General features: G+C 39.5%; 1 protein-coding gene and 1 pseudogene across 1 annotated transcript; both read left to right on the forward strand.

Annotated features, from left to right (window-relative positions):
• Window positions 1-6,541: 6,541 nt before the first annotated feature.
• On the forward strand, window positions 6,542-7,563 carry LOC148923129 (protein LURP-one-related 14-like). The gene is made up of 3 exons (XM_089060405.1): window positions 6,542-6,784; window positions 6,877-7,089; window positions 7,441-7,563. Exons 1-3 carry the CDS (start codon window positions 6,542-6,544, stop codon window positions 7,561-7,563), a joined length of 579 nt encoding a protein of 192 aa, XP_088916531.1.
• A 222-nt stretch (window positions 7,564-7,785) lies between these two features.
• On the forward strand, window positions 7,786-14,102 carry LOC148923130 (sorting nexin 2B-like; annotated as a pseudogene).
• Window positions 14,103-14,856: the final 754 nt, after the last annotated feature.

Raw genomic sequence — 14,856 nt, forward strand, 5'->3', positions numbered from 1 at the left:
GACTTCCAGCCCCGGCTAGAGCGTACGCTATAGAGCAAAAGCAGCCCAAGGTCGAGCAAGGAAAGCCCGAGAGTGGAAACCTAGCAGGTATAGGCGAAATCCTTGACACCCCTATCGTTGTTTTGTTTGATACGGGCGCATCGCATTCTTTCATCTCTGAGTTGTGTGTGCATACCTTAAGCTTACCTACTAGGAAGTCTGAACATAGAATGATGGTGTCCTCACCAGTAGGAGGACTGGTTGAGATCTCTCGTTTTTGCTTGAACGTAGAAATCGTACTAGGAGAACTTAAGTTAGTTGCTCACGACCTGCGAGTTATGACGATGAGAGACGTTGACGTGATCCTAGGAATGGATTGGTTAACCGTGAACTTTGCAACGATCCGTTGTAAAGAGAGGCTAATAACCCTACAAACCCCGGGTATGGAACCCGCCGTGTACCACGGAATCTCGATGAACCGACGAATCGCTGTAGTCTCTGCGTTACAAGCCACCGCCATGATGAGGAAAGGACGCCCGGCCTACCTTGTCTATCTCCACGGAGAAGAGAAGGAGGAAGCGAGGCTTGAAGACGTTGCTGTCGTACGAGATTTTCCCGATGTTTTTCCCGATGAATTACCTGGACCGCCGCCCGATAGGCAGTTAGAGTTTACGATCGATCTCGAACCTGGAGCCGCACCCATATCGAAGGCGCCGTACCGCATGGCACCTAAGGAGTTAGAGGAGTTAAAGATTCAGCTGCAAGAGCTCATGGATTTAGGATTCGTTAGGCCCAGTGTTTCGCCATGGGGCGCACCGGTGCTCTTCGTTAAGAAGAAAGATGGGTCAATGAGAATGTGTATCGACTATAGAGAGTTGAACAAATTGACCCTCAAGAACAAATACCCTTTGCCGAGGATAGATGACCTGTTCGACCAACTCCGAGGAGCCGGAGTGTTCTCTAAGATGGATCTGAAGTCCGGATACCACCAGCTGAAAGTGCGGAAAGAGGATATCCCTAAGACCGCATTCCGTACCAGATATGGTCACTACGAGTTCGTCGTGATGCCGTTCGGTCTGACGAACGCCCCAGCCGTGTTTATAGATTTAATGAACCGCGTTTTCCACCTGTACCTAGATACGTTCGTCTTAGTATTCATAGATGACATCTTAGTCTACTCGAACGTCGAGCAGGAGCACGCGGAACACCTACGGATCGCGCTGGAGACGCTAAGGAAGGAGAAGCTGTACGCCAAATTCAGCAAGTGCGAATTCTGGCTGAAGGAAGTCAACTTTTTAGGACACATCGTGTCAGCAGAGGGAATCCGAGTGGACCCCGCTAAGGTCGAGGCGGTGCAGCAGTGGAAATCGCCATCGACGCAGAACGAGATTCGGAGTTTCCTAGGTTTGGCAGGATACTACCGAAGGTTCATAGAAGGATTCTCTAAGATAGCGAGACCGATGACCCAGCAACTCAAGAAAGGAATCAAGGTGAATTGGACGCCGGAGTGTGAAGCGAGCTTCCAACTTGTGAAGGAGAAATTGACCACCGCACCAGTGTTAGCTGTGCCAGAGCTTGGAGTCGATTACGTAGTTTACACCGACGCTTCGAAAGTCGGATTAGGATGCGTGTTGATGCAGAACAACAAGGTGATCGCTTACGCGTCGCGACAATTGAAACCGCACGAGTTGAACTACCCTACCCACGATTTAGAGTTAGCCGCTGTAGTGCATGCCCTAAAGATTTGGAGGCACCATCTCTACGGAGTTAGGTGTGAAATCTTTACGGACCATAAGAGTTTGAAGTACTTCTTCGAGCAGAAGGATCTGAACATGCGACAACGGAGATGGCTCGAGCTAGTGAAGGACTACGACTGTGGTATCAACTACCACCCCGGCAAGGCAAACGTAGTAGCAGACGCTTTAAGCCGTAGAGACCAATCACAACTCGCTGTTTTTCTAACGGGAGAGGAAAGTTTAGTGCGAGAGTTGAGTAAGTTGCGGATAGAAGTAGTTAGAGCACCCGATACCGTGAAAGGTCGAATCGCCACGTTAGTAGTAGAACCTGATCTAAGGACGAGGATCGTTGCAGCACAACGGCTAGATGAGAAATTAGAAGAGATTCGAGTCGAAGTGAGAACCGGTGAATCCGGAAGTTTTAGTGAGGCTTCCGATAACGCTCTTACCTTTGAAGGGAGACTGTGCGTGCCGAACAACGAGAGTCTTAGGAACGAGATCTTGAGCGAAGCTCACGAAACCCCATACACTGCTCACCCCGGGAGCATGAAGATGTACCAGGATATGAAGAAGTCCTTTTGGTGGAACGGCATGAAGAGAGATGTCGCAGCTTTCGTGGAACGATGCTTAGCCTGCCAATAGGTGAAAGCCTTACACCAACGACCGTACGGAAAGCTACAACCGCTTGAGATACCCGAGTGGAAGTGGGAACACATCGCTATGGATTTCGTGACTGCGTTGCCGAAAACCCTTAAAGGGAACACCGCGATTTGGGTGATCATCGATCGGCTTACCAAGAGTGCGCATTTCTTACCAATCCCCGTAACCCATGGATCGGATAGGTTAGCCCGGATCTATATTCAAGAGATCGTGCGACTACATGGAGTCCCAGTGACGATTACGTCTGATCGTGACCCGAAGTTTACCTCGAAATTTTGGATTAGCCTACAACGCGAGCTTGGAACACGCTTGAACTTTAGCATCGCTTTTCACCCACAGTCCGATGGACAATCCGAGAGGACGATACTAACTCTCGAGGATATGTTGAGAGTCGTAGTGCTCGACCGAGGCGGAAGTTGGGAGACCGCACTCCCGTTGATCGAGTTCACCTACAACAACAGCTTCCAAGCAACGATCGGCATGGCGCCATATGAAGCACTCTATGGGAGAAAGTGTAGATCTCCGCTCTACTGGGATGAAGTTGGCGAACGAAGAGCGCTTGGACTCGATGCAGTTGAAGAAATGGTCGAAATCGTTCAACGAATCCGCGCGCGAATGAAGGAAGCTCAGGACAGACAGAAGTCGTACGCTGACGTTCGACGGAAGGACTTACAGTTCCACGCTGGTGACAAAGTTTTCCTCAAAGTATCCCCGTCGAAAGGGATAGCGCGTTTTGGAGTCAAGGGCAAACTGAAACCACGTTTTATCGGACCGTACGAAATCCTAGAAGGAGTAGGACCCGTAGCTTATCGTTTAGCGCTGCACAACGTTAGGGAATGTGCACAATGTTTTTCATGTGTCGCAATTGCGAAAGTATGTGTTCGATCCGAAGCATGTGATTCGTTACGAGGATATTGCTGTAAGCCCGGATCTGAGCTACGAGGAGCAACCCCAGTTAGTCTTAGATCGAAAGGTCCAAACCTTGAGAAATAAAACCACTGCCTTCGTGAAAATCCAATGGAGAAACCACGGGCCCGAGGAAGCCACGTGGGAGCGTGAGGATAAGATGATAGAGCTTTACCCGGAACTCTTTCCGTAAAAGGTACCAAATTTTGGGACGAAATTTTTTTTAAGTATGGTAGGATGTAACATCCCGGATTTTTTCGTGAGTTGATATGGTCGAGTTAAGTTAGGGTTTGTGTGAAAGTTTGAAAAGTCAAACTAATTCTTTTAATGATGTGGCATGTGATTTAATTATTTGTGAGTCTATGTGGCAATTTAATTGTTTATGGGTGAGTGAGAATATTAGAGAAAATTTCCATAAATACTTGTCACCCTAATTCTTATAATTTTCGAACCCTAGACCCCTTGGAGAGAGAATTTCTATTTTTTCCGGAATTTATTTAATCCTTGGGATATTTATCCAAATTAAATTCCAAGAGCCAATTATTTCCTTATTTAGAGATGGAGAAATCGAGCCCTCTTGTTTTTCTAGTGATTTTCGAAAATCACTATATTTGGGAAGGAAGGAATTGTTTTATTTTATTTGATTCCTTACTTGGTTTCCTTCCATACCTAGAATTTAATTATTCTACAAAATCTTTCCATACTTCAAGAGATCTTGCCTTACTTTATTTTAGTAAATATCCAAAAATCCATGCCTTATTTAAAAGGCATAGAAATCGGCCCCTACCTTGCCTCATGGAGGATTTTCCTTATTTTTATTTTGCTCCATGATATTTTATTCTATATGGAAAAATACCAATAATAAAACCATGGCTAATTACCTAGCCTAATTTTAAAAAATTAGGAGATATTGCTATCTTCTATTTTTGTTAATTCTTCTTCCCTACTTCACAATATTATTTTATTTATTTATTTAATTGGAAGAATGAGATCTTACCAAATATTCTATTCTAATTACCTAAAGATCTTGTGGAACTCTATAAATAAGAACCAAAACCCCAACCCTAGCCCCCATATTTTCGGCCCTCTCCCTCACACACTCTCTCTCAATTTTTCTTCTACATTACTCCATTAATCCTTCATCCTTTGAGAAGAAATTGAAGTACAATCCAAGAACTTTGAAGAATCAAGGCTAATACTTGTTTTCTACCGATTGTTTTTCGTTAAAGAGGTATTTTTGTTTAAGAGTTATGGTTGTTCTTCTTCTACCTCTTCTTTTCTTCTTCTAACCGATTAATCGGTCTTCTTGAACCCTCATGCATCTTAGTTGAGTGAAAGAGGGATAAAAAGGGATGTGGGAACATGTGTGTGTGTGTGTGCCGTGAGTGTGTGGTGTGTGTGTACCGTGTGCGTGTGTGTTGTTGTGTGGTGTAGTGTGTGGTTGATAGTTAAATATTATGGTGTGATAAACATGATCTTGATTAATTAGTAATGATAAGATAAATCATTGGGAAGAGGGGAAAAGTAATGAGACATGCATGAGTAAGAGTAGTATTGAACCTAATTTGTGATATGTGCCTATGTGATTAAAAGGTGAAACTTTGGTTGCAAAGCCGGATAACGGAAAAGCGAAACTACTTGAAAACTAAGCAATCGAGGTGGGCTTTACTCTAAAAACTCTCTTTTATTTTATCTAAATGTTGTTGGGAGATATAAGGGTGGTTTAACTGTTATGCCATACCTATGTTTGTTTTTATGTGATATCTGATCTGCTTATACGAATTCGGGTCTGAGTATGGGCCGCAAGCCATACCAGGCTGTGTACACGATGGGATCGAGAGCCGTCCTTGCTAGTCGGCCGGTCTCGTGGGCGAAAAGTGTGGCCACACTTTCGTCGCACCATGGAATGATTGTTAATTTATGAGAAAATGGGAGGTTATTTTGACTGGCCAGTTTATGAAAATATATTTTGTGATACTCGTGATATTCTTTTATAACTGCTTAAAACTCGAGTTCACTTGGTAAGGGTGGCATAACTTATAAAATGTTTTGGCAACGAGCCCACTGAGTATTTCAAAATACTCAGCCCTGCATGTGTTTTCCTTATGTGCAGGTTGAATGATGACGAGTGGTGGCGGGTGTTGAGCAGCTTAATTAATTAATGAGGATATGTTGAACACTAAGCGTAGTTGTGTCTACATACATAGCTATACTTTCTCTTGGTCGTTTTCCGCTGAATTTTTGATACTCTTTAAAACTTCTTTTTGGAATATTTGCATCTTGCCTTCGGTTTGAGGCCTTAGTCTTTTCTGGTGATTTTGTCTTGGATACTATGTCGTACTCTTAAGGTTTTGATTCTCATTTATGATATCTTTCTTCCTTTAATCTTCTAGGTTAAGTTGTTGCATTTAATACTCTGATATTCCTTTCATTTCTTTTGGTCAATACTACTTTAATGAAACCCTAGCCTATGTTTACTTCTTTGGAGTCGGTTTTGGGTAGCAGCCGCCGCATTTATTGTACCCTAGGAGGGCGGGCTGTTACAATGAATGTCTAGTAATTTTATATTATAAATTTAATATATAAATTATCACTATATATCTATATTTTAAATGTAATTAACATAATTATAAATAATATTATTATTAAAAATTTGATTGAGGGTTACTAATCAAAGTAAAAAAAATTGTATATTTGGGGTTGTGTATATGGACGAGAGGAAAATGAATATTTTATTAAAAATTTCAATGAAATTAGATTGAATGAGAGTTACGAATTAAAATAGTCTGATGCAATTCACAGGGCTCACCTCAAACATAAAAGTGGTCACAGTTTAAATGATTTGGTATTGGTTAATTATAAAATTGATATCATTGATTTTGTTGGGATAAAATGATCACTCTGTACTTTATACGTAAATAAGATCGTCAGATTTAGGGGAATAAGGAATTGGAAATTAGTGACAAGATAAATTATGCATTTGTTTGCAACATATGATAAAACAATATTGTGAACATCATCAGAGTCAAAGGAGATGCGTAGTGTACTAAGGAATAAAAGAATGTAGACTTTGTAGGGTTATAATTAATAATATATTAAGAAAATGGTAAACATTATATTCCAAAACTTGCAATAATATTATATGAATTGCGATGGTACCAATAAAACTCCCCAGTATATGAAGGAGCACAATGACATTGACAATGCAAGTTCATCTATCTCTTCCCTTGATATCATCAAACTAGCTAGCGCTTCCAAGAATGTTCGTACCAGAGGTGAGACGCTTCGTTCCTACCGTGAGCATCGTTGGAGACGACTACTGCTATCCATACTTGGTGGACCTTGCGGTGAGCAAAACTGTAGGTTTATCCACCAAGCATATGTGTGTCTTTGATTGGAGTGGAACTCTACTTGTGCAAGTCATTGGAGGGTGTTGGCAATTCAACAAGAAACGAACCATGTACAATTCTTTCGGTGCGCCTATCATCACCATGCGAAGGAAGGTGCACTAAATGATTTTCTATTTTTTCTCTCATCTTCATGAATTGATATATATATATATATATATTGTTTAATTATGAGACAACTTTTGTAGGCACACCAAGAATGGATAGTCCACAGTGGCGAAAGACTAGACGGAAGCAATCTTCTCTACACTGTGCAAAAACCTCAGTCTTTTCAGCTCAAAAGAAAGCTTGAAATTTTCCTATCTACCAATATCACTGGAGAAATTTGTGATTATCGTGTTATTGGAAGTTATACCTGTCAATCGTTCAAAGTCTACAAAGGCGAAACTGTGGTAGCAGAGGTAATTGTAAACGCTAACGTCTTAATCACTTTTGCTTTATCAAATACTCCCCTCCGTCCCAGTTGTGGAGTCACATTTAGAATTTTCCATATTTGGGCATACAATTTTACCCCATTGTTCACCAAAATTACATCAAAATGCCATTATCTACATTAAAATAAATCAAAACAAAAATAAAAAACCAAAAAGTCAAAAAGGACCCACCTTCAACCAACTCACTTCATTTGTTACACACTCCACCATCTCACTTCATTAATTACACATTCCACCAATTCCTTAAAACCCATGCCATAACTAAATGTGACTCTAAATGTGAGAGCGGAGGGAGTAACATTCACTATATACGTGCAGGTGAAGGACAACTCCAAACTGAAAAGCTTAGGAAAAGGGAGTTTCCAAGCAAGAATGTATCCCGGGATCGATTATGCATTTATTGTCTCGTTGCTACTCATATTTACCGAAATACATTTCTGAATAACAAATAATACTATATGTAAACTATAGTTTTTGAAGATTTCAATATCAAGCCTTACACTTTTGCATCATCAGGTATTCATTCATACAGATCTTACCTTTATGTAATTAAGTTTTTACTTGTGTATCATAGCAATACGTACTCAAAGTCAAATGTCATAGAATCATAGAGGGAAAAATGAAGCTATAATGAATTGCTCAAAATGCCAAACTTAAGCAGAAATGGTTAGTAAAAAGGTAGGGAATGTGAAGTATTTTTGAGTTTAACTTTGAATTTGAATTAAATAATTGAAATTAGTCCATCTTGACCTACCCGCCTTTGCTTAAAAGCGGGAAGTAGAAGAATATCCAGTGATCAGAAATGTGAATAAAAACTCCAGTTCCATATCAAACCTCTGTAAATCCCCTCATTCTTCGATTATGATGGCCTATGATCTTTACACAACCACGATGAACACCTCACTCAATCCGATTCTCGACCCGCCCTCTTACTCTTACGCCGAAGCCGCATTGCCATCGCCGCCGTCCTTTTCCACAATCCGAGGAGGGAGCCGGATCAATCAATTGTTTCTGGAGGTACTTCTTACTTTTCTTACTTGATTTCACATTTTCACGCCACGGAATTTCATGTGAGGAGAAGGTTTAGAGATGTAGTTGCGTTGTCGGATAGGTTAGCAAGAGATACCGTGGGTTTTTCATCCCCCTGAGGCCTGATAAGAATGTGGTTGGGACGCACAAGAATGAATTTCTTGAGCAAAGGCGTGCGGCCTTGGAGAAGTACTTGAGGCGGCTTGTGGCGCACCCGGTCTTGAGAAACAGTGACGAATTGAGGGCGTTTTTGGAGGCGTCGGATCGAATGCAACGACTGATGCTGCTTCAAGGATGTTGGATGGGGCAGATGTGAGTGAGGTGGCGCAGCCGGCCAAGGGTGGGAGAGATTTGTTTAGGATGTTCAAAGAGTTGAAGCAGTCTGTGGCAAATGACTGGGGTGGAGCAAAGCCCCCTTTGGTTGAGGATGATGATAAACAGTTTCTGGATAAGAAAGATAAACTGCAGGGTTTTGAACAACACCTCATAAATATGTCTCGGAAGGTCTATATCTCTCATTTCTCTTTTGTTAAGTTTTTCCAGTCATTCCATCCTGCATTGCATGTTTATTTTTCATAATCTGAAAGTCATGTATTTATGGACGTGCATTAATTGAAAATCTATGAGAATTTTAGCTAATAATTAACACTCTTGAGCTTTGTTTGTAAACATATTAAAATGAGAAAAAAATTAAAATCTCTTTAGCCAGCAACGTTATGCACTGATTGCTTAAGATGCTATGAACCTTTCAATAATGGTTTGTAAAAGCAACTGCTTCATTTTTTAGCCCCGTCAATCGCCGACTCCATAAGGTTAAGATGACGTACATTTAATGTAACATCCCGGATTTCCGAATCCTAATTTTAGAGCCCTAGAATTTTATTGATGATGTGGGAGACGAGAATTAATTGATGGATAAATTTATTGCATGAGTTTCTTTGACCGAGTCGAGTTTAGGGTTGCGTTGGAAGTTTGAAAAGTCAAACTTGTTGATTATATGATGTGGCATGTGAATATTTGAATTAAAGGTGAAACTGTGTGGTGATTTAATTGTTTAAGGGTGAGTGAGGATATTAGGAATTTTCCACAAATACTAAACCACCTTTATTCTTTTGAAATTTTCGAAACCACCCCCCCCTACTCCATGGTGATTTTCGAAAATCACCTATTCTTGGGAAGGAAGAATTTATTTTATTTTTATTGATCCCTTATTTGATTTCCTTCCATACCTATAATTTAAATATTCTACCAAATCTTTTCATACCTCAAAAGATCTTGCCATATCTTATTTAATATTAAAAATCCATTCCTTATATATATGCCATACTACACACCTATTTTCCTTTCTTCAATAGGAGGATTTTTATTTTATTTTGCTCCGTGATATTTTATTCTACTCCATAAAATATGCCAAACGAAATCTTGCCTAAATAAGAGCCATATTTTCTAAATCTCCATGCCTTGAAACCCTAGTTCTTTTTATCTCTTCTTCCCTACTCCACAATATTTTATTTAATAGTGTAGAATCACATCTTACCAAATATTCTATTTTATTTACCTAAAGATTTTATTGAGCACTATAAATAAGAGAAACCCCTAACCCTAGCCATCACAATTTTCGCCCCCCACCCCATATCACACGCTCCCTCCCTCTCTTCTCACTCTCTCAATTTTCTTCTACTTTTCTCTAATAATCCTCCATCCTTTGAGAAGAAATAGAGTTTGAGCCTCAAGATTTTTGAAGAACCAAGTCTTTACTTCATTTCTACCGTTCGTTTTTCTCAAAAAGGTATTCTCATATTAATCTTCTTCTTTCTACTCGATTCCTCTTCTTTCTAACCGATTAATCGGCATTCTTGAACCCTCATGCGTCTTGTTTGAGTGAAAGTGGGATAAAGGGGATATGGAAAATATGTGTGTGTGTGTGTGCGTGTTGTGTGTGTGTGTGTGTTGTGTGTGTGTTGGCAAAATACTCTTGTGTGACATATGTTGATGTTAGATCTAGAGTTGAGATGCGAATGGAACTTATGTGATGAACATGGCCTTGATTGATTGATGATGTTAAGATAAATCGATGGGAAAAGGGAAAGCGTTGAGACATGCATGAGTTAGGAGATTGTGTTGAATCTGATTTGTGATATATGCCTATGTGATTAAAAGGTGAAACCTCGGTTGCGAAGCAAGATAACATAGGAAAGAACATACTTGAAATCTAAGCAGTCGAGGTGGGCTTTATTATTAAACTCTCTCTTATGTTGCAAACTTATGAATGTGGAGAAATAAGGGTGGTTCAACTGTTATGTCATGCCTATGTTTGTTTTGTTATGATATTGTGCGCCTGATGCCTAGTTTGTGAGTTCGCTCCATTGGGCTATAGGGCTATGGATATGTTTAAACGAATTCGGATCTGAGTAGGGCCGCAAACCCTACCAGGCTGTGTACACGGTGGGATCGGGAGCCGTCCTTGCTAGTCGGCCGGTCTCGTGGGCGAAAAGTGTGGCCACACTTTCGTCGCACCATGGAAATGTTGTGATTGTGGAAATTGATGAGAAAAGTGGGGAGTTGTTTGATTGGCCAGTCTATGGAAATAATTTTTGTGATACTCGTTGAATATTTATTTTGATAACTGTAAAACCTCGAGTTCACTATGGTAAGGGTGACATAACTTATAAAATGTTTTGGCAACGAGCTCACTGAGTATTTCAAAATACTCAGCCCTGCATTTGTTTTCCTTATGTGCAGGTTGAACGACGACGAGCGGTGGCGGGTGTTGAGCGTATTAATTAATTAAGATGGATGTTTTGAACTTCGAGTGTAGTCGTGTCTTCATACATGGCTTCACTTTCTCTTGGTCGTTTCCGCTGAATTTTTGATACACTTTAGTATTATCTGGATATTTTGCACTTATTCCTTTCGGTTTAGAAACTTTAGACTTCTTGTGGTTTTTCTTAGAAACTATGTCAAACTCTTGAGATTTTTTATCGTAATTCATGATGCCTTTCTTTTACTTATTTAAAGCTTCTAGGTTAAACCGTTGACTTATTGCTCTGATAGTTCCTTTAAATATTTTGGTCAAAACTCTTTAAATGAAACCCTAGCCTATGTTTACTTCTTTTAAGTCCGTTTTGGTAGCAGTCGCCGCATTTATTGTACCCTACAAAGGCGGGCTGATACATTTAAATTGTTCAATTAAATCTGGTTATACAGCTGAGAGGTGCAACTAATGGTACATCCAGCATGTTACTACTATTCATTGGTTAGTAGTCAATGGTTGTCGGGAAGTATTCGCCTCCTCTTGTGGCAGACTCTCAGTTTGATTTGCCCTATAACAGATTCAATAGAGTGGGGGCAAGTCTTCGACTTCTAGAGGGTCGAGGGAGAGAGAGAGAGAAAGGTTGGGAAAAAGAATGACTACCATCCTTCCCAATGATCAATTTTCATAAGATCTTCCCTAGAATCCATTTTTATAGGCTCATCATCGCCTCATCGGTGATCCATGATTGACTTCCTTTTGCATCTATAGTTTTAAAATTCTAGCAACCAGTCTTGCAATCGGAATGGTAAAGCAAACATGATCCTTGTGGGCTATTTCTGCTTTGAGTAAGGAACCATTCTCTTAGATGACCTACTGATCGTTATGGGGCTTCTGGCTTTCTGAAACGGTAGACCCCCCCTGTGGGGGAACTTCTATAGCCTAGCCCAATCCCAGACTACAGCAAGGTAGGGATAGGGTACACAACTACTTAAGTGGTTCAAGTAAGCTCCTGCCTGCCATACCAGATTGTCTATTATCTAATGGCACAATGGATATGGAGTAAATGGCAGATGAATTCAAAGGAACAAATAGAAAGCGAAAACAAAATACGGGAACTCGACTTAAAACTCAAAGAACACTCCTCCAAAGAGGCCTAATAATCCTCTAACCGAGGCTTACAATTTGCACCAATTACAAATGATCTCTTCTGGATGCCCTCTCCTAACCTCCAAGTATATCCTTTTAAAAGAGTTTACATTATGGTCTAAATAAGTTAGGCCATCAAAACAAATCCTTATTACCTAATAGAAGATTAGCAAAGCTATTAATGGAAAGTAAACAATCAGGAAAGGATCTGAGCAAATCTATCCAGTCAATCATATCTCGACCTTGATCTTCTCAATCTCCACGGTCCTCTTGCTGATTCGACGAGGTTGCTGGAGCTGACTGTGGACTATAATCCACCACACGCCTTGGTGATTCACCGCCTTGAATCAATATCACACAAACTTCACCAGAAACAACCAAGATGTGGGGTGTTGTGCTTCTGCTTCGTAGACAAGGCTCATTATCCCTCTCAATGATCAAAGTCCCTGAACGTTGACAGTTATACTTGAGTTCAGATAGAGGGTTACACTTACTCCTCAGGGTGAGGCTTCCAGTGTCTGGGGAAGATGGGTTGATTATAGAGTTCTTAAAGTTTGCAAGACACCTAAAATTTTACTATATGAGTTGACATTTTCAACTGTTGATTATCATACTCATCCAAAGAAGTGCAAAATATTTGTGCTGTGTTTTTATTTATATGCATTGCTAACTTTCTAAGATGTATATTGTTCATGTTTGATTGTTATATATTATACGTATTCCATTCCACATTGGTTGTGTGACATAGTCTAGCTTAGTTTCTTGTACTCTATATATGTAGGCTATGTTGAGTAATGAAATGCACCTACTATTTTTCTCTACTATGATCTCTATATTTTATCATGGCCTATGTATCATCACTGGGCACTTACTAGTAAAAGGTCTTTCTTTTTTTAAAAAAAAATTAGTTATTCTTCATGTATATGATGCATTTGATTCATTGCACTGTTTCTCTCACCTTCTACCTGATAGCAACAGTATATTCTGAATGTTGTATGAAGCAACTTCCTAAAAATTGCTACTCCAAAAGTTGAACTACATATCCCAACCACTATTCTCGTAAGAATGTATAATTTTTTAAAGTTGAGCTGCATACTTCATGGCATAATTAAAAACGAATCCAGAATCCAAAGAACTAAGACTGTGCTAATAAGTTTCTCAATTCAGAGGTAAATTTGAAGCACTCATATTTAATGATCTATGCAAGTTTGTTGGTCTTGTCTTGATTATGGCTTTGATATGGTTTAATTTTAACTCTGGAATTTTTATCTAGTTGAATATTTTGTTTTTTTATAAAGTTTTCTTTTATATAACATGCTACTATGTTATCTATTGAAATCTTTGGAGTTCTGTGTTTCTCCAGCAATGGGGAAAATCTGACTAACTAACTATACTTTGTGGCTTCTATTCTATGGATAGGCTGAATCACTTGTGAAAGCTCAGCGAGACATTTGAAATTGAGGAAGTTGCTCAGGATTCCCAAAGAGCACATGCTGCAGACATGAAAAATGTGGCAACAGCTGCAGTAAAAGCAAGTAGACTGTATCGAGAATTGAATGCTCAGACAGTTAAACATTTTGTGAGGGTAATTTTTTACTATGAACCAAAAAATGAGTCATCCGCCAGTTATTTACTGATGTTTAAATAATATGAAGCCTACAGTAGTTGCTCTCTTATTGACGTATAACCTATCTAAATTTATTGTAGGATAAACTGCATGAGTATCTTGGGGTGATGCTTGCTGTCAACAATGCATTTTCAGATAGATCAAGTGCTTTCTTGACTGTACAAACTCTTTTATCAGAACTGTCATCATTACATTCAAGAATCGAGAAGCTTGAAGCAGCTTCAGCAAAGATATTTGGTGGTGATACATCAAGAATTAGGAAAATCAAAAATCTAAGAGTAACCGAGAATGCTAAAAGCAGTGCAGTCAGAGAATACGAACGGATAAAGGTAGGATATCTAACCTTGTAGTTAAAAGAAGTACTTGCTTTTTAATTCCCGTCTTGTCTCCATTTGACTTATGTGTATCTTGATATAGGCATGAGAAATTATAATACCTTTGTATTGTCTCCATTTGACTAGGGTACTAAATTGGTGTAACATCTGAGAGCTGCTATGATAATTTGGATGATTATTGTAACATGTAAATGTTCTGCCCAGTATTTCTAGCTCGGCATACGGAATCATGTAGAGTTCTTTTAAAATACCTGATACTTTAGGTATGAGAAAGTTTTGGATTTTCCATATAACTATATGAAGTTGTGCTTGAACTATGAAGCCGACTTTGGTGGGAAAAGGGAGTTGACTCGACCACACTTGCCTTTTTGGAAGTCTACCAAACCATTTTCCTTCGTAATGCTAGACTGACTTTAAGCAATTCTCTTCAATGTCTTCATGTCAATGTTAAGTGTAAATTTTGATGCTTACAGTAGGAACTGTATAGCCCAACCAAACTATTAATCTATTTTAAATGCCGTGAATTGTTAAATTAAACAAAAACTGTTTTTCTATTAAAAAGGAAAGTTTGATATAAAACATTGTTGAGGAAGCTTGATACTTTAAAATTAAAAAGGACTTTTTTGGGCGCAGAGTTTTTAAAATAAATATGGTCTATAGGACAATTAATAGGCTGCAGGTTTAGTTGCTGGAAGTGTGGAACTACCTCAAGCGGAGCTGGTTCTAGATTTAATACAGATTTCTGTCAATCAGTAAAGTTCGTGATGAAGGGGGCAATGAAGTGAGACTATTCTTTAGTTATGCTGCAATGTTCATTATACTGTATCTCATCTTTCCCATAA

Source organism: Salvia hispanica, chromosome 6 (assembly GCF_029641045.1).
Source record: "Salvia hispanica isolate PSC_SH4W2 chromosome 6, Shi_PSC_v1, whole genome shotgun sequence".
Classification (NCBI taxonomy): Eukaryota; Viridiplantae; Streptophyta; class Magnoliopsida; order Lamiales; family Lamiaceae; genus Salvia; species Salvia hispanica.

Bases quoted from the DNA above. Each gene is read 5' to 3' on its own strand.
- LOC148923129 (XM_089060405.1), top strand. From the start codon at position 6,542: ATGTTCGTACCAGAGGTGAGACGCTTCGTTCCTACCGTGAGCATCGTT. The intron at 6,785-6,876 runs GTGCACTAAATG...CAACTTTTGTAG, and splicing joins TCATCACCATGCGAAGGAAG to GCACACCAAGAATGGATAGT. The intron at 7,090-7,440 runs GTAATTGTAAAC...ATATACGTGCAG, and splicing joins GCGAAACTGTGGTAGCAGAG to GTGAAGGACAACTCCAAACT.